The 20199-nt window shown below is 43.1% G+C and overlaps 2 protein-coding genes across 3 annotated transcripts; both read left to right on the top strand.

Annotated features, from left to right (window-relative positions):
* The first annotated feature begins 10766 nt into the window (after positions 1–10766).
* Positions 10767–15490, top strand: tiprl (TIP41, TOR signaling pathway regulator-like (S. cerevisiae)). Its single transcript, XM_067257167.1, has 8 exons — positions 10767–10824; positions 11307–11446; positions 11582–11761; positions 11883–11982; positions 13816–13947; positions 14270–14365; positions 14479–14541; positions 14666–15490. The coding sequence occupies exons 2-8, from the start codon at positions 11322–11324 to the stop codon at positions 14795–14797; spliced, it is 828 nt and encodes a 275-aa protein (XP_067113268.1). The 5' UTR covers positions 10767–10824; positions 11307–11321; the 3' UTR covers positions 14798–15490.
* A 267-nt stretch (positions 15491–15757) lies between these two features.
* riox2 (ribosomal oxygenase 2) lies at positions 15758–19904 on the top strand. Of its 2 annotated transcripts, none has more exons than XM_067257817.1 (10): positions 15758–15866; positions 16175–16607; positions 16921–17040; positions 17298–17426; positions 17779–17882; positions 18111–18213; positions 18916–19084; positions 19178–19266; positions 19353–19478; positions 19672–19904. In XM_067257817.1, the coding sequence occupies exons 2-10, from the start codon at positions 16182–16184 to the stop codon at positions 19840–19842; spliced, it is 1437 nt and encodes a 478-aa protein (XP_067113918.1). In that variant the 5' UTR covers positions 15758–15866; positions 16175–16181; the 3' UTR covers positions 19843–19904. The 2 variants fall into 2 exon arrangements, with proteins under 2 accessions (XP_067113918.1, XP_067113919.1); XM_067257818.1 differs by having other exon boundaries at positions 15764–15866; positions 16139–16607.
* Positions 19905–20199: the final 295 nt, after the last annotated feature.

The following is a 20199-nucleotide window of genomic DNA, read 5'->3' as shown; positions in this document are numbered from 1 at the left end:
ATATCATTCACGTCTTACTAAAACAGTGGCCACGCGAAAGGGAATGAGGAAACTGTTTCCTCTACTAAAAAATACAATGTGGGTCACGTGAAAAAAGCATCCAAAGACTCTTAGAAAGACCGAGTCGGGAAATGAACGAATCGTTCGTTTCCTCTAGCTACCACTACAGAGCCTATGCAGGTCACGTGAGAAATTATCCAAAGACTCGTAGAAAGACCGAGACGGGAAATGAACGAATCGTTCGTTTCCTCTAGCTACCACTACAGAGCCTATGCAGGTCACGTGAAAAATGATCCAAAGACTCGTACCCGAAGACCGAGTCGGGAAATGAACGAATCATTTCTGTTTACTTGGACGAGCCTGTGTGACAGTCCCGATGCGCGGCCACGAGAAAATTAACGAATCACTCTTTGAGAGGACTCGTTACTCACGAGTCCTTGTTCACGAAGGACACATCACTAGTAGCAGAGGCTAGAGAGACTGACTTGTAACCTTATACTCATGAGTTCAAATCCCCGTTCAGCCTATTGTTGTTGGAAAAACATGAAGTAGTTTTGCTCTCTTGTTGTCCAGGGGGGTATTCGTCGTAGCTCGCTAAGCGGTTTAGCGAGCTAATTTTCAGGCTAAGATAAAAAACGCCCCTCTTTTTGGTTCGTGGAAGCAACTTTCGATAAATCACCATAGTAACATATCAATTAGCACTAACCTGCTCCAGAGCAGGCTAACGTAAGTGTAGCTGGATAAGCTTGCCACACCCCCGGAAAATAACATGGCAGCTCCCTTTTTGAGAGACCCAGTTGACCAAGGAGCTATATTTTAGTTCGATTAGCTTTCCATACCAATAGAGTTCTTCGCGATTGCCAAGATCCTTTATTTCACACGGATGAGGTCTTGTTTGAGCGATATCGATTCAGCCGACAAGGACTCATTTATTTGCAAGACCTTCTCGGGCCGTACATTGCAAATATATCACACGCCGCAGCAAGCTTTATGCTTTATTATGAGCTTATGCTGCTGTATGTGAATATGTAACGCTATGTTTTACGAAATGTCTTGTCTTATCTGTTGTGCCTGTGCTTTTTATATGTTTCACTGTGGGAGAGTGGGAAACGTCATATCGATTCCTTTTTATGTCTTGACATGTGAAGAAATTGACAATAAAGCTACTTGACATTTTTATACAGTATAGGCGATGCAGAAAACATTGGCAAAGCCGCAGCATGCGTTTCTGTAAGAAAAGTGTACTTGGCGCTTAACCAGCTGATGAATCAATTCATCATATTCCCTGGCCATGTCCCAGTCAATGAAATCAAAGAGGGATTTACACATAGGCCTACATGCATATACACATATATAGTACATGATATAAGCGCAGTAGCCTACATATATCCTCATAATTGTCTATGAATTCGTATCAATTAGATACTCTTTGGCCTTGTTTTTATCTAGCCTACTTATTCTGAAAGAGTTGAGATCATTATTTTCGCTAGCAAGATCTCATTCGATTATTAATTTCCATTAAGTCTATACCAGCAGGCACATTTAAAGAAATGTGATCTGATTGATTGGGGTAATGAGGCACTTAAGATGAGCCTATACATTTCCCCAAAACTTTCGCATTTAGCTTATCGGCAATTTTTTGCCAAGCTGCTTGTCTTGCTCTGGCAGCGGTGGCGGTGTTTGACTTAGCCATGATAATATGCTTATTGTCTTCTTAGAGACTCATTATAATAGTTTGCTCGAATGGCGACAATAGCCTATCACCGCTCTCTCTTTCGTCTTTTCCGCCATCATACCGTTAAAAAATCACGGTTTTGGTGATCGACCTTTCCTGCCTTTTGAAGTAGAACGTGCACGTGCAATTTCCCTGATAAGTTTAGCCTGATTGAAATTAACCACATGATTTGGATGCGGATCAGCCGTTGACGAACCGATATTTGCTGTTCTCACTCATCTCGCTAATGTTAACGGGCTAAAGGGACAATTGATTAACTTAGCTTCAACCCTTACGACGAACGGGGCCCAGGTCTCGATCTTCTACAGTGTACATGTTTATAATATTTACATATTTATTATAATATACCAAAATAAATTTGGGGTGTGTCAGATCATATAGCCCCAAGATATGGGGTGGGGAGGATTTCGGCAGGTATGATGAACAGTGTTGCCAAAATCCTACTCCCCCAGTAAGTTAAAAAGAAATACTGAATTGCTGCCTCATTAAATAGTTGATTCAAGTTGGTTTTTAGGATTGTTAAATTGGTGAGGTAGCGTGCGAGATAAAGAGAACTCATACACAGTAGCCTACTGCAATGCATACAAGGTGAAAATATCGGGGCATTTAGTTGTATTAAACATAGATAAACACAGTTCTATATTAGACATTCTCTGGCTATAGTCTTGAGTTAGCATAGCCGTTGAAGATGCTTTGACAGATTAGAGGTTGTGTTCGCGGCGGTGGAGGTATTTTTGGCGTGGGCACAATGTACATTGTACAGTTACGTTTTTGTCCTTTCGCGCAACTAATACGAAGTAATGTGCATACCTCCATCCCTCAAAAGACGTCCTAAGCATCTCTGCCATTCTTGTTTCGCCTTCTGAACTTTGGGGCTAAGTCAACTGACGAGTGTTAAGCAAACACACGTAGCCTACTGTAAAGGGAAGTTTGATTTGTTGTTTTTTTCTCCTCTCGATATGCAGATCGCAGTAATGCAAGTAACGCAAGACATTTTTGTATTAGTAACTGTAATGCGATTACTGAAGTTATCAACAGTAATGCGTTACATTACTGTGTTACAGACAAATGTAATCTGACCCCCAACACTGCTGCCAATTTACATTAACGTAAATGTTCTCAGTCTGTATATCATTTTTCAGATTATTCTGACACCACGAGACATGAATGCAGAATAATTTAACTAGAGACCATGTACGCTGATGATGCTTCGTCCGTTTCGGAGCACCAGGGGCCAGTTGTTCAGAAATGATCAGGGATGCGTTTTCCAATGACGATGGATTGTAGCAACGATAGAGCAAAAAACGAAACCATCGATATTTCTTACCTGCGTTTCCCAAACATGCTCATAAGGAGTAGGCTAATCTATGCACTTTCAAGAGTTACACATTTTCAAGAGACACTTTAGCTACGATGTCTTTAGGAACGGCCCGTAAAACTAAGATTCGTCCTACGATGGATTCTACGATTCAATTTAGGCTTACGACGCTTTCGGGAAACGCACCCCTGATCGGATTTTGGCTTTTGGATTGGATCACATCTTGAAAATGGATTGTTCAAAATTAAAAAAGGATTCTGAAATTGGATTAGATCACGTAATCCAATCTTGGTTTTGATCTGGATCAAACCTTCAATACAGTGGCGATTTCTTTAAGACTGCAATGGAAGCTCAGCATCCCCTAAAATTTCAAAAAAATAAATGGTTAAATATTTACTATTGTGTTAACATTTTAAATGCGTTAGAAAACGTTCATATCGAAGACGAGTTCTTTTAGAATCAGCTACATATATCAGCAGGTCGACTGAATGATTTCCTTCTCATACATTCCCGTAGCGTCACAGTGCATTTCCCTGTTGAAGCTCAGCTTCCATGGACTTCAATGGGGCTGCTTTTAACAGTTGTTTTCAGTGCTTCGAAACTATACGGTCATTGGATGAATGCTGAGATTATGTCCCGCCTCGGACGCTCAGCGTCTCTGGGGGTGAATGGAGGAGTGGGCTGGCCTGGACGCTGAGCTTCCGCGTGATGATTGGAGGGTCTGTCGAAAGACTGCATCTCCTTTTGATTGACAGTAATTTTGTACTACAAAAAGTCACCGAAGCTGCAGCAACCTACTTCTTGGTATTTGCTTGGCGAAATTGCAAACCAATTTTCATCATACATTTCATACAATTATACACCACGTTCCTTGTTTCAGTTGAACCTATTTTTCACATTTCTTCCTTGATTAATATTATTCGTTCATTCATTCAGTAGGCTAGGTCGTAGGGGTGAACTAGCCAGTGAATAGCCAAATAAAACATTTTTAGGATGTAGGCCGAAAATGAGCTTCGATCCCCTCTTTGAAAGACCAGCAGCCGCCACTGCTTCAATGTGTTGTTCAAAACTTTTAAGTAGGACAAAAAATCTAGATCATTCTGATACCAGCAGAAGGGTGGATTTAGGGTGGATTTCAACAACAAAATGTAAAAAACGTGAAATTGGTCAAATAAAACTATATTTGTATCATGTAGTACATATACATTTATTTATATATTTTTTCCGATAAAGTAGACAAATTAGACATTAGGCCACTTAAGCCTTCTTAGAAAATAAATAAATCCCCATAAATGAATCTCCTAAGCAGCTGTCAACAAAAATAGCATCTGTATTTTTAACTGACGTTCATCACTGTATTTTATTAAATGTACACAATTATCAGAGATTAACCAGTCAAAAGTTATTTCTAACAATTGCATCCCTTAATGCACGTCCAGTCAGTCCCTCATTCTGAGAGACCTCCAGGTCGGTATTGGTCTTCAACAGGATCAGGTGCATCATAAATGTCATCACAGAGAGGGACATTGCGCCTGGTAGCAATGTTGTGCAGGACAATACAGGCAAGTATTATGTTGCATGCTCCCTGTGAATCCACTCGTAAGTACTTAACCCTCGTGCTGTCTTCGGGTCACATGACCCAAAGGTTCATAACGAACCATCGTTGTGTTTACCCAATTTTACCCAATACAAAAACAAATAAAAATAATTTTATTTTAACCATTCCAATGTGGGGGGTCTGAGACAGCCCGACAGTTAAAAGAAAATGCTTCACTTTGTTTTTGTATGAGGCAAATCTGTCGCAATACGACGGTGGGTCACAATGACTGATGGGTCAGAATGACCCGAAGATAACACAAGGGTTAAGGCATGCAAAGCGTCTTTTCAGAACTCCATTCAAACGCTCAATGACACATCGTGTTTAGCAATGAGCAGTGTTGAAGCGTGCCTGCACCAAACCGCACCCCTTCCCCACCCCGACTATGCCTCCATATCCTGTCCATGAATATCACAAACAGGATTGGTGACAAAGTGCAGCCCTGGCGGAGGCCAACCCTCACATGGAACAAACTCGACTTTGGATGTACAGGAATTGGATCACCGATTTAGGAGTTCTTCAAAGTGTTCCTATAACCCCATAACCTCCGCAGTTGCAGTCAACAGTGTCCCATCTTTGCTGTACACAGCTTGGATGGTTCCCCACTTCTCCCTCCTGAGGTGGCAGACGGTTTTCCAGAAGCGCCTTGGTGCGGACCAAGAAGTTTTTCTCTGTGGCTTCTCCGAACTTCTCTCACACCGACTGCTTTGCCTCTCTCACAGCAGAGGCTGCAGCCCTTCTGGCCTGTCGGTACCTTGCAACTGCCTCCGGAGACCTCCGGGACAACATATCCCAATTACACCTCTCCAGGTGTCCCTGTAATTTCCCACGTGCGCGTTGTAGTCTCCCAGCAGTACTATGGAGTCCCATACTGCGGCCTCCATAGTAGCTAGCTACCGTAAATGTAAGCTACTTTTAAAATGCCATATTTTCCCTCTGGGCTCACCAAAACGGACGTAAAAGCATATTAACCATTCACTGCACGTGATTGCTAGTAAACATATTACACTTGTTCTTCTAGTCTATTGTTAGCTAGCTAGCTTTTAGTGCATTTAAAATGCCTAAAGCAAAGTGGTCGAAAGTGTGGCTGTATTTCACAAGCAAAGATTCCGACATCACAAAATGCAACAAATGTTTCAAAATGATTACGTGCATAGGTCAGCAGAGGTGTTGTATTTTGCCAGAGAAGGCAAATATGGTAATTTTTCTGCAAAAGAACTGCTAAAGTTTGAAGCTGGTTTAGTTAGCATACTAACATTTATTTTGTTGTTATTTGATAATAGTGTGACTTACATAATTTTTAAATTATTGTAGTTGTGTGTTACGTGACTTATGTTTACTTATTATATATGTACGTTTTTTTAAACATTAATATATTGTTACATTTAAATAATTTTCTATTTAAAAAAAACTCTATAAAGGAGTAATTTTTCAGTTTTTCAAGAATCAGTTGAAGAATCAGAATCGTTTTAAAAAGTACCGGTTCGGCAGCGGAATCGTAAAAATCCAAACGATACCCAACCCTAAACATACGGCCTCAGATCCTACGACACGATAACAAAATCGTTCATCAACCTTCGTCCTAGGGTGCTCTGGTACCAGGTACACTTATGAGCATCCTTATGTCCGAACATGGTGTTTGTTATAGACAAGCCGTGACTAGCACAGAAATCTAACAACAAACATCCATTTGGGTTCAGATACCGGTACCTTGCAACTGCCTCCGGAGACCTCCGGGACAACATATCCCAATTACGCCTCCAGGTGTCCCTGTAATTTCCCACGTGCGCGTTGTAGTCTCCCAGCAGTACTATGGAGTCCCCTACTGGGGCCCTATACAGGACTCCATTCAGGGTCTCCAAGAAGGCTGAATACTCCAAGCTGCTGTTCAGTGCGTATGCAGAGACAACAGTCAGAGGTTCCCCCCCCACAACCCAGAGACGTAGGGAGCGACCCTGTCGTTCACTGGGGTAAACGGCAACATTGCGGAGTTCAGCCGCAATGTTCGCCTCACATCCTGGTCAACTCCAGAGAAGAATAGAGTCCATCCCCTATCCAGGGGTATGGAGCTCGAGCCAAGACTGCATAGAGGTAAGCCCCACCAAATCCAGCTGGTAGTGCTACACCTCCCGCACCAGTTCTGGCTCCTTCCCCCCAGCGAGGTGATGTTCCACATCCCCAGAGCCAGCCTTCGCCGCCCTGGTCTGGTCGGTCTAGGCCCCTGGCCTTCACTGCCACTCATGTGGCAGCGCACGCGACTCCCACGGTTCCTCCCATGGTGGGTCCAAAGGATGTAGAGAGGGGTGCCACGTAGTTTCTTCGGGCTGTGCTGGGCCTGGCTCCAGACGGGGGCTCCGGGCTTCCTCCAGGCAGGGTAACTCCTCCTCTATATAGATATATCATGTAGGTTTTTTTTCAAACCTTCTTAGTCTGGCCCCCTCACCTGAGACCACTTTGCCTTGAGAGACCCTACCAGGAGCACCAGGCTCCAGACAACACACAGCCCTCAGGTTCATAAGGACACACAAACCTCTCCACCACGATAAGATGATGGTTCCCGGAGAGGTCAGTGTCAAGTTATCAGGGGATTCTTAGCTTCTGCCCAAATTGACAAGGCCTTGTCCACCAACAGGGAAACGACTCAGACGGTTTCTTCATTCTTCTTTGATTTATTTTAGTTAGTCATTGGTTTAACCCTTGTGTTATCTTCGGGTCATTCTGACCCATCAGTCATTGTGACCCACCGTCGTATTGCGAAAAACTTTACCGCATGCAAAAACAAAGTGAAGCATTTTATGTTAACCGTTGGGCTGTCTCAGACCCCCCACATTGCGAAGGTTAAAATAAAATAATTTTTATTTGTTTTTGTATTGGGTAAAATTGGGTAAACACAACGATGGTTCATTATGAACCTTTGAGTCATGTGACCCGAAGGCAGCACAAGGGTTAAATACTTCTTTTCAGTGAAACACGTCTTTTCGGGTTTAAAACCTTTACAAGAAACAAACACAGAAGATACAGCACTCATAAACTGCCCTCCATCAAATACACAAACAACCATCAGGTTATTCTCACCCTTACACCGTTTCACCAAACAACATACTTCAAACGAGCATTACTCCCACTCTACAATAAACATTCCATTACATGAACTAAATGAACTAACACGAGCACACAAGCAGATATAAATTACTAACTAAAACACTTAAGCACACTTTTACAATAGATTACCATTAACCAGATCAACAGATACCATCATCAAACCATTATCCTACCAGTAGCATCCCTGGAAATGCCCAGCAAGCTAAATCCCCAATTCACCATCCATTAGCAGTCACCATGTGCTTTACCAACACTCACACACACTACCTGTGCTTAAGTGACTCTGCACTTCCTATTTCTTGGCATGAGGACCACTTCTTGTTTCAGAATAAAAGTTGTAATTTCCTCAAACAAAAGTCCCTTTCCAGTTACGATCTGACAGCACACCTCCCACTTGAGCTCCTGGTGCCAGAACCCAAGGAGGTCACGTCACTCTTCTCTGGAGCGTGCCGATCTTCTCTTCATTGCTCCTCCACTGGAATCAACACAACAAGACGCCTGATGTCTCTGTGTAGGATTGTAGCAGGGATCTTGTTGGAAAGCTTCCTCACCGCTGAGGTTCTCCCACCATGTTCTTCACGGGATGGCTTCTTGACTGGATAACTGGGAAACGTTCTGACTTTGACGTCTCTTACGACTCCTTTCTCGTCAGGAAACGCACTGATCACCCTGCCGAATTTGAACTGACCTCTTAAGGCGTTCTGATCTGCAAGCCAAACAACGTCTCCTTCTGCAAATTTCTTCTCCCTCGTGTGCCACTTGCTCCTTACAAAGAGATTCGGGCCTGCTAATTGACACCACTTCTTCCAGAACTTATTCACCCCAACTGGATCACTCTCAGCTTTTTGTAGGGGTAACCCTCAAACTGGAAATCTCCTGGGTCTCCTCTTAAACTCGCCCGCCCCAGCAGGAGAGCTGGTGGCGCGGTTCGCTCAGGGGGTAGGTCGCTCATTTGTTGACACCATTTTGCTTTCACTTTCCTGCAGATTACGCAATTGTCCACTACTTTTTTGACAATCGTTCTTCCCTTAACCACCCAGGCTTTTCTTCTCATCCTCAACAGTGTTCCTGCTATACCCTCATGACTAACATTGTGGGCGTCTTGTGCGAGCAATGTAGAAATCCACGCATCTTGAAGGAGAATAGGCACTAAAGATTTGTCTTCTCTGAAGATCTGAATTCTGCCGCCGCAGAGGAGGAGTCCATCTTTGTGCCTAACCACTACTAACCGGTTGAGGGTAGTGTCAGGAAATGTTGTGCGTTCTTGAGCTGCCAAGCAGAGAGTTCTGAAGGCATACTCACAGTCTTCAACATTGAGCACAAGAGTTTTAGATTCTTCTTTCAAGGGCGATGTCTCCCACTTTGATTTCTTTCCGGTCTGGTCTTTAAGGCCTAGCCAGCTATCAGCAGCCTGTCTTACCCAAGCAACAACATTCACCAGCCTGGACAAGCAGCTAAATCTCTTCACCTCCAAAAGATTTTTGACGGCTGAGCTGGAAAGTGCTACTCCCAGCGCAACTTCACCCTGTCTCATTTCTGAATCAGCTTCCGAGTATTCAGCTTTGGTGTGTTCCTGGGTGGTGACCCCTCGGCATCTCTTCACTTGACCTCTTGTCATTACTGCCGAAAAGGCCTTCCTCTTACTGATGCTGTCCCTGGCGTCAGTTACCACTTCCTCAGCTGACTTTATTGGCCATTCTTTTAATGGCCTCCTCAAAAACTCCCCTCCACTCCGGTTGTTGGGAAGGCAAGCAGGATCCATTATCCAAGGATACCTCGCATCCCAGTGTAGATACTTGCTGTGTTCATCCTCCATGATGTACGTCAGGCCATCTTTTATTATTTCAAATTCCCTTTCCTCTGCTAAGGTCATCTCCTTTCCTCCAGGCTGGCAGTTCCCACAACGACATCCACCACATTTTGGCTCGCAGGCTGCACCAATATTATCCCATTTCCACCACTCAAGGAAGTCACAGTGAGTTGCAGCTGTATGCCTAGCCTCAACGATGGTGTCTTGCCTGTGAACTGTCTTGGTCATGAAGGGGACCTCAGCAGGGATCTCCTCATATTTGATAGCAGCTGAACTCATTGAACGACAGCACAGTCAGAAAGTGTACTAGTTTATTGTACTGTCCAATAAATGTCTAGTTGAGTTCCTAAAATACCCAACATTTTGGTAATCTTGGTTTAATTCCTCCAAAACAGCATGACCTTTACTCCTTCTGGGTCAGCCAGTCTGCTCTTAACCAGCATATCACTCACAATTTTAGTTGGATTTTGATGTTCTTAGTACACACAGAATAAATTGATGCAGAACATACAGATTTTCCTTTTATCTGGGTTTTGATAGTGGTCGGCTGTGGTGTGTTTCTGCCAGTGATGGGCATCATCTTAATGAGTACACCTATTAGTACGATATAAATTTACCATTGGTCTTTCACTTTGAGGTCTGCACAAAAGAAGTACTACAGCACAACACTGCACATTGGCTTAACAATAGAATACCCAGTTAGAAACAAAGCATATGGTCTACATTTCTAACAGGATATGTAAAATCATTGGCATGTTCTTTATTTCGTAGACAGAATCCTCCTACCTACTTCTACGCCCCAGGAGTCTGACCACAGTGTGCCTTCTCTGCGCTACTGCCTCCTCCTGTGTGCTCTACATTAGCAGACCATCATCAGTTTCTCCATACTTACTATAGCCTACACTACAAGCCTTGACACCAGCACTGTCCAGAGAGGAATGGTGTCGACTCTAAGAGGTTTATTAATGAGCCACAAGAGATGTTACAGATAAAGATAATCCTTTTCGGTTGGATAATGAGAATATAATAATTACTTTTGTCCTTGGTAAGTCCGTGTCAGAGAAGCAGATCAGCAGTTTTTTTTTCGTCCTTGACATGTGACAACCATAGATGACAACATACCAAAAATGCAAATCACCGTTTCATCAATTAGACTTAGGCGGAACCAAAGTTAGAACCAACGTTATCTACACCGGACGCAGTTGTAAGACTCTCAAAGTACATGGACGTTGGACGCAAGTTGATAATCAAAACATTGATACGTAAGGGAGATTTTGTTTTTGGTCAATAGCACAATTATATTTTTTTCTAATGTGTTACTAGCACATTGGTTAGCTACTTATCAATAATTTGCTGACTTGTCCACCAGATTATTTATTATCCAATGAGCGGGGGCATCAGACTAGCCTAGTTAGCTCTAGCTATAAAGCCAGTCAAAATGTAGCAGATGGGTAGCCAGCTAGCAACGTTAGGTGAATCCGTGGCAGAGCATGCAACGATGATTTGCTACCACATCCCCAACCCTAAATTCCCATTTGAGGCTAGACGTATTAGGCTTGGTGTTGAATTGCATCCGAAACAGGAGGACAGGGCTAGGTAGCGCTTTGCCTTCTAGCAGCGTGCTACTAATCATAAACAGAGTATCTAGCTAGATCGCTAACCTGGCGACCACTCTCTAAAGTAGACTGAAGTTAGCAATCTAGATGACATACCTGGTGCTAATTATGCCTCTTGACATTTATAGGTAAATTGCCTGTTGATGTTGGCCAATCTGTCAGCCATGGTGTCCCATGGATTTAAGAGCAGTAAACAGGACTTCACTTTTGGACCATGGAAGGTGACGGCGGCAAAAACTCATATTATGAAGTCCAAAGACATTGAGCGGTACGTTTATCCCCATTGTAACTGAACAAGTTGAGTTCTGGGCACAGAGACTACCTTGTAACTGCAAGGGTATTATGGTCATACTTGGTTTTTATTAAGGTTATTAACAACTCAGTCCGGTCCGTTTCGTCCCAGGTTAGCTGAAGAGATGAGCATGCCCTCGCTCCCTGAGATGCTGTTTGGGGACAACGTCCTTCGCATTCAGCACACAGACGGCTATGGGATCGAGTTCAACGCCGTCGACGCCCTGAAGAGAGTCAACAACATGCAGGACTCTGTAAAGGTGGCATGTGCACAGGAATGGCAAGAGAGCAGGTGGCTATGCAGCTTGAATGGTAGATTTGCAATCGTTGTTAAAAGTTTAGAGATTTTTGGTTGAGATGTTGTGGTTGTGATGGATGATACTTTGTAAAGGTTTTTGTCCTTGTATTTGCAGAGCTGATTCAGAACACTCTAAAGAAGTAGTAAAGCGTTATGACTGGACATACACCACAGACTACAGAGGCACCTTTATAGGGGATGACTTGCAGATTAGGGTAAGATCGTGAAAACCTCCAGTTATAATAAACTAGTGCACAGTGCCCGTGATGCAGTTGGTGAATAAGATGTCAGTGAAATACACATACAGATTCCTTGAACTATAGATAGTGCATAGTGCCCGTGATAAAATTGATGCCACACACAAAGATTCCTGGAATTATAGATAGCTACATACAAATGATTATGTAGCCTTAATTTCTCTGCTGTTTCTTACGTTATAAATTGCTTATGTTACGTTGATCAAAATTAACTTTATTAGTTCTCTGTTAAATTGTCTTACCACCACAAACATCTGAGTTATTTACAATGTAGGAACCATCAGACAAATGAAGGCTACATAATCATTTGCATAAAAGTTGGCTACCACAGCATTGGCAATTTGACTAGAATAGATGTGGAGGTTGAACAAATACTTTGGAGATGACAGATCATAACCACTGGGAAGAACTGTCATCACCAGCTGCATCATGGGCACTGCATCTATCTATAGTTCCAGAAATATGTGTGTGTCACCAACATTATCGCAGGCACTGTGCCCTATTTATAATTCCAGGAATCTGTGTGTGTGCGCCACCAATTTGATCATGGACACTATGTACTAGTTGTTCAATCGCAGTAGGCTACTGCACTCCGTTGGATAATAAAAAGGACACCTGCAAAATATGAACTTTGCAGAGTTCCCGGTTCTTTCTGTGATCGTGGGAAATTAAACCCATTCTAATTTGTACATACACACACACACACACACAGATTCCCTCTCATTATTAGAGAGCAGGGGCCCGTTCTCCGTACGTCGCTAACTCAGTTAGCTAGATTTGATTGTTGACAATTTGTCATTATCTTGGATTGTTCGGTTCTTCGAAGCTCATTCTGGACTTGCTGTCAAAGCAACAAGTCCTTTAGCTTAAACCTGCTCCCGAGCAGGTTTATTTTATGTAAACAAGATTTGATTGCGACTAAGCAGAGGTGATACAGGAAGTCTGTCACAGACATGTCTTGTTTTACGACAACAATCTGTTGCGGAAGGTGTAACAATAATTAGCAGAATTTAACATGAAACCGAATTAATTGCTCATTGCGTGATAGATAGATCCAAGCACAGCGCGATATGCTAATAGACTATACTTTTTGAGAGATATAGCCTATAGTTTTTTTTGTGAGGGTGTCATTTACATCATAAATTTGTTGAAATCACATTATGACATTAAAGATGATAAACAAAGTATGAAAATAAAAAAACATAGGCCTAGCTTACTGTAATAAGCGATAAAACATCTAACGTGGTCACTACTATACATTTAATTTGGTCTGCTACTTTTTGCCATCCCTCTTTCTTGAATTTGCAGACTGAGGTGTTCTGATTAAATCTTCAAATTCGGAGTAACCTTCGAGCAAGCTGTTGCTCTGTTGGCTCTGTTGCGGAAAAAACGGGGCGCTCTTTTTGGCCATGGTGAGCAGCCATAGACTTATGTGAGCAGCCAATAGCAGCGTTGCTGATCAAGGTTTCTACTATCGATACATACCCCCTTTTAGACCAACGTATAACTCAATCCAGCTATACTAATCATAAACAACAAGTGTGTTCGAAGAACTGAATTAGCCAGATCATGATAAGCAAGATGATGTCATCTTGGATGTGTCATTTGATCTCGGATGTAATAAGCGACGTACGGAGAACGGGCCCCTGTACCACTCACAAGGCATGTCACAAAGTAAACACCTTGGTCATTAAAGAAGTAGTATATTGTGTTTTTTCGAAACTATTCTGCACTGCCGAAGTTCACATATTTTGCGTCAGTATCAGAGTAAGTCTGCTGTTCATTTGCAAGGTGACTGAAACATCCGAGCGCATCGACATGGAGAAGCTCAAGGCCAGAGAGCAGATCATGTTCTTTGACGATGTGCTGCTGTTTGAAGATGAGCTCCATGACCACGGCGTGTCCATGATCAGTGTCAAAATAGTGAGTTCAAAATATCCCTAATGGAGGAACTGACTCTTTAGGCTAACACATGCAACCAAAATCGTGCCTGTGCCAGGTAGCAATAACAATGGCCATGTCAATCCATGCGAAATTCTGAAAAGATAATTTAGCTGCGTAGTGTTTTGTGTATTCACTTAGATGCCACCAACAAATTATTATTATTTAATTTTTTTATGTGTAGAAAGGTGGGAGAGGCCAAATTTGCTAAGTGATTTCCTTCCAAGAAACAACATTGTTTAGGGGCTGTCATTAGTGTGGGTGAAGAATGACTTGTTGTTCATGTTTCATGTGTGTGATGCAGAGAGTAATGCCCACCAGTTTCTTCCTGCTGCTGCGGTTCTTTTTGCGAGTGGATGGAGTACTCATCAGGATAAATGACACACGGCTTTATCATGAGGCACGTAACTAAAGTAGCCATTGGATATCCGCAAGTTACGTCAAGTGGCGAGAAAGTCAGGATTTGTTTTGACATGGAGAAATCCTTGATCACACTGATGCATTTCTCAACAGGCGGGACAGAATTACATGCTGAGAGAGTTTAGTACCCGTGAGAGCAAGATTTCTGAATTACAGGTACGATTCCCCCCCCCCCCCCCCCCCTCTTCAGAAGTACAGACCAGTTTAGATGGCAGTCACAGGACACAGATAATTCCACCATAAAGCATCACTGTCCTGACAGACTGTTCTCTCTGTTCAGAACGTGCCTGCCATGCTGTACACAGACCCTAATGAGATCTCCCAGCACTTATCCGTCAAACTGACTGAGTGTGAGAAGCTTGAGCTCCCAGTGACGGATGCCCAGCCAGAAGTTACAGAGGAGACCCCATGAACAAGTGCAGAACGGCTTGAGGATGGAATCGTCACACACTTGCAAACCAACACACACAAACTCACACCCTCCTGTCTCAACTTGAGCCGAAGGTCTGTGGAACAAGGCAGAGTTCACCCCCCACCCTACTAAAAGACATTGTGTATTTGTTTTGTGAGTCAACTGAAACACAGAATCCTCCCCCTTCCACACAGAACTTCATTCACATAGCTTTATTTTACCATTGTCAAGACTTCTGATTCAGAGGGACGTTCACCATTTCTTGTATTTAGATGTTTTGTTGGGGCAGTGGGATAGACTGAAATAGGCTTTTATATTTGAACTCCATATTACAGTCTTTTGTTTGATTGCGTAGTCTTGAATTTGAAGGATGGGCAACACACAGCAATCAAGGATATTATAGAAATGTAACAGGTGGATTGCCATTCCACTCATAAACAAAATGGCAAAGATAAAAAGAGACCATTTGTAAATAAAGATACCTTTTCTATTGATTTAATCTTTCAGAATTTTTCAGAATTTTTTTCCGCTTACTGAAGTAGAGGCTTGTGTACTTCACATCTAACATTAAAATAACATCTCACTTGCGGCCTACCAAACTGTTTATTATGCTTTTGTGATAGAATCGTCTATATTCTCTGCTTGTTGTACTGTATGTCAGTCATGTCATCTAATAAAAAAAATTAACTTTAATATTTGTTCTAACGTACTGTAGCCTGAGAGGTTTTCTCATGTTTTTATTTGCTAAAGCCAGGGAGATCTCGGGGGATAATTTGGCACATTATACAAACATATATATAATTATAAAATATGAACAAATAACTCAATCACATACAGTATTTGTATCACAAAGTGTATAATCCGTCTTTGGAGCTGAATATGTTAATTGTATAATTATATTGTTTAGTTATCCACGGAGTGTAAATTAAATGGGATGTTTCTTGTCGGACATGTTACGTTGTGGGACACAAGTATCACATGTTGCCGTTCTTGACGTGTGGTCAGAGAAAGTCTAATATATCCTTAAACAGGCTTAAACAGGTGTGGTTCATACACTGGAACTGAGAAGGTAAATTTTCTTAGTACTTTATTTAGAGAATGTACATGATAATGATACATTGACGAACAAGTTAGCTTGGTAAAAAGGGAATTTAGCTTCTACTCACTGGTAGTTTGTAGCTATCATATTTTACAGTACCCCGGCTGTAACAACACGTTGTATCTTGGTTCCTCTACCATATTATAGTAAACAGTGTTATAGTCTAAACATGGGCTGTCTAATTGTTATGCTACCAAATAGCCGTTAATTTATCGGTCTACACTTTAATTCTGAATGCAAAGACAACCGAAGTAGCTGGATCACTTCTCCTTTCTCAGCCTGAAAATGCCAAAGAAAGGGAGACGAGCAGCCTCCATCAAGGACGTCCCCAGCAAACAGAGAAAGACGGTGTACTCCAACGGTGTATCGTCCCCCCTGCGCTTTGACACCCCGTCCAGTCTGTTCCAGAGCTTGATCTCACCTCTGAGTCAGGATGAGTTCTTTCGGGATTACTGGGAGAAGAAGCCTCTCCATTTGCAGAGAGCTGACCCAGCCCTGGCGTCCTACAACCAGTCTCTGTTCCAGCTCTCAGACCTGAAGGAGCTTTCTTCCCTGGGGCTGGAGTATGCCCGGGACCTAAACGTTTGTCGTTGTGTCCAGGGACAGAAAAAAGTGCTGAACAAGACAGGTCGTGTCAACTACAGTCAGCTGAGGAAGGATTTCGACCAGAAGAGAGCAACCATCCAGTTCCACCAGCCACAAAGGTTCAAAGTAAGGTGATGGATTTTGAATATGAGGAAGAAGCAAGTTCTAAAAACTGTGGTGTTAGCCTATCTGTAGTTATTTTCTTTCTCAACACAGAGCTAATCTATAAATAGTTTGGTGTCTTATTGCATTAGCCAGTTAGTCATTCATGCCTGTGACACTCAAGTCAAATGTGTGGGTGTAAGGGTCTCAGCAAACCACTTGGAGGCAATAAAGTACAAATGTTGCACACACCGGCATGCCGAGAGTAGAAAGTTCTGAAGAGTTATTCCCCAGTCTGTGGAGGATGTGGATTTCAAGTGGTGGTGTCTGTGTTCAGGATGAACTATGGCACATTCAGGAGAAGCTGGAGTGTTTCTTTGGTGCTCTGGTGGGCTCCAACGTTTACATCACCCCCCAGGAGTCCCAGGGACTACCTCCCCACTACGACGATGTTGAGGTACAACAACATTCCACTGATTAAATAACAACCAGCAACAATTCAATTCAAATTGAAGAGATTCAACACTACACTGACCAAATGCTATTTAATCTTAATCGCACATATACATACAGAATTCACTGAGACTGGGCCAAAGTACTGTTTAACACACTGGTTTCAGATGTTTAAGGACACCAGTCTTTTTTTTTTTCTTTTTTCAGTTGTGCATATGTCTATTCTTTACCTGCTAATGATAAACGTTTTTTCCCCTTAAGGTGTTCATCCTGCAGCTGGAGGGGGAGAAGCACTGGCGGCTCTACAGTCCCACTGTGCCCCTGGCGAGAGAGTACAGCCTGGAGCCAGAGGATCGCATCGGCATGCCCACCCACGACATCATCCTCAAGGTACTGCAAAACCCTGAGGTACAGGTGGAACCCAGGTCGCTCGCTGACTGACTTTAATATTAACAGGGAAGTTTGTGTTCTCAATAGTTTTTAGGAGCAGCTAGCATCTCAATAGTTCACTTTGTCGGTCTGTTGGGTGGTTTGTTCATAAAAATGGCATGCGCATATGTTGTTGCAGCTATTGCAAATTCAGTCTTGTTTATACCCTGCATGTTTTGATTGCTTTGAATGAAATACAAGCCATGTGCAAGACGTGAAAGTCATGTTGACCTACAGGTCCGTCCATAATATGACTGGGACGAACCGTCATGCAGGCAACATGGAACAGATGGTTTGGTCTTTCTGTATACAGGCTGGTGATCTTCTGTACTTCCCCAGAGGAACCATTCATCAGGCTGACACCCCAGTTGGAGTGGAACATTCCACCCATCTAACCCTCAGCACCTATCAGAACTCGTACGTAAGGCCAGCTGCTGCTGCTAAAAGCTGAACTCCTCCCAGCCTCCCCTGGATGTGCCCCTCTCCAGTTATCCCACAGCACAGTCTTGTCAAATCTCAAGTCAGGGAGAAACAATAAAGTTGACATTTTTCATTTGTATGCCTCTGTAATGCTCTGAAATGACACCTTGCCATCCATCAAAATCAGACCCTGTTTTTGACCTAAGATCTCATATCCTCCCCCAGGTCATGGGGAGACTTCCTGCTGGATGTGTTTCCCAGCTTCCTGTTTGACTCCATGAAGAGAGATGTGAGCCTGCGAGAGGGCATGTCCCGCAGACTGTTACTGGTGAGCCCTGACTCCACAGCGGCAGGGATAGCGTAGACTTGGCTTCTATTCTTGAACTCATACTCATACTTTCATTCAGGTGGCTGAGCGGTTAGAGAATCAGGCTAGTAATCAGAAGGTCGCTGGTTCGATTCTTGGCCGTGCGAAATTACATTGTGTCCTTGGGCAAGGCACTTCACCCTACTTGCCTCGGGGGAATGTCCCTGTACTTACTATAAGTCGCTCTGGATAAGAGCGTCTGCTAAATGACTAAATGTAAAGTAAAAAATGATCACTTAGTACTTCTTAAGGCATGTTGACTGTTATAACTATGTATTACAATTCTGTTTGCCAACCGTCCACTTGACTTATAGTTCTAAAGGTTGCAGTTTCACCACAGCTCAAATACCAAAACTTCTGTCAGAATTTTCTTGCAAATCCAAATCAACTTTCTTCTGCAGTTTTGCGCTGTCGCATCTAGTGACACAGATTACACTCTGTCTAGCGAATCACAGTGCAGAGAGAACACTGTAACAGGTCCAGACAGCATAAGCTTGTAAACATGCTTATCTCTGAAAGCATGTTGGACGGATCCATTCTAGGAAATTGACTTACTGTCAAGCGTTGACGAACACAGTCGTTACACTTCGACTGTGAGTGACTGTGTGTGTATGTTTCTGTGTTTTCCTCGTGTGTCTGTCTCTTTGGCATTCTGGTTTGCAGGGAGCCAGTGGGGCTTCAGACACGAGCGGGCGCTTGGCCACCTTCCTGAGAGGCCTGGCAGATGAGATAGAGCAGGACAAACAGGAGCTGCGCTCCACTGAGATGAAAAGAGAATTTGTCACCAGCAGACTTCCCCCTTACACACTGCAGCAGGGAGAACTCTCACCAGGTGTGTGTGTGCGCACGTGCACAAGTATGTTCGTTTTAGATTGCCCACCATTTTGATAAGCTTCTTGCTCTGTGTGATTGTGTCATTTCACAGCTGGAAAGATGCCTGCACTGGAAGATACTGTGTGCCTGAAGTTCAAGGACCACATTCTGGTGACATTCGAAGCCAGTCAGGATAGAACAGTGAGTGACGCTTCAGTCTTCTTGGGGTGATTTTCATAAAGTTCGCAAAAACGTGATCACTTCCTACTGTGTGTGTGTGTGTGCAGGATGAGGCCACAGAGTTGGTGGTATTTGTGTTACACTCTCTGAGAAACAACAGGGAGACACACATGATGGGAGGGAGTGGTGGTGACGAGGATGACGATGAGGAGGATGAAGTGTTAGACTCTCAGGTAAGACGTCACCCTCACAAGCATGCCTTCACCCAAGACTCTGGGCTCTGACCTGAATATGGAACATGGCTTCAATTGGTTATATCCCAAAGTAATAGAATGAAGTGGAATGTTTATCTTCTGAACGGTCATGTTTTTAGTAGCACACTGTGCTGTTTGTGTATGTTTTATTTCTCCCTCTCTCTTTCCTCAGCCCCGGGGCCTGCGCTTCCCTCTTACCCACCTCCAGGCTCTCAGTCAGCTGCAGGGGGCAGAATGCATCCCAGTGGCCCAGCTGGAGCTGCCCTCAGATGGAGACAAGGTTAACCTGGCCCTGGCCCTCTGGACAGAAAGCCTGCTGGTTGTGTGCCGACCGGCCGACTAAGCAAACCCGGCAGTTGTCTCAGTTAAACAATGACATCTATGAATAAATAACGGAATACTTAATATCCTGTTTTATAGAATTTTGGTATCATAGAGGGGATGTTATCATGCATGTGCAAGAATAGTGTATATCTATATATGCATTTGTATTGAATTATTCGACCACTGGAACTAAGATTGCTTGAGTAATCAGCATATGTAATTGCAAGTGTAATTATAAGCAACCAACTTAAGGCAACACATTCCTCAGATAAGATTTGACTAGAACAGATAAGATAAACCTGTCTCCGCTCAGACTGTTCCCCATACAGTATCTGTCCTCTTTACCAGAGCAGGGCTTGTGGTATTAACTATTCAG

This window comes from Osmerus mordax, chromosome 19 (assembly GCF_038355195.1).
Source record: "Osmerus mordax isolate fOsmMor3 chromosome 19, fOsmMor3.pri, whole genome shotgun sequence".
NCBI lineage: Eukaryota > Metazoa > Chordata > Actinopteri > Osmeriformes > Osmeridae > Osmerus > Osmerus mordax.
The sequence above is the reverse complement of the archived record's forward strand: the minus strand, read 5'-3'. Positions and strand labels throughout refer to the sequence as shown.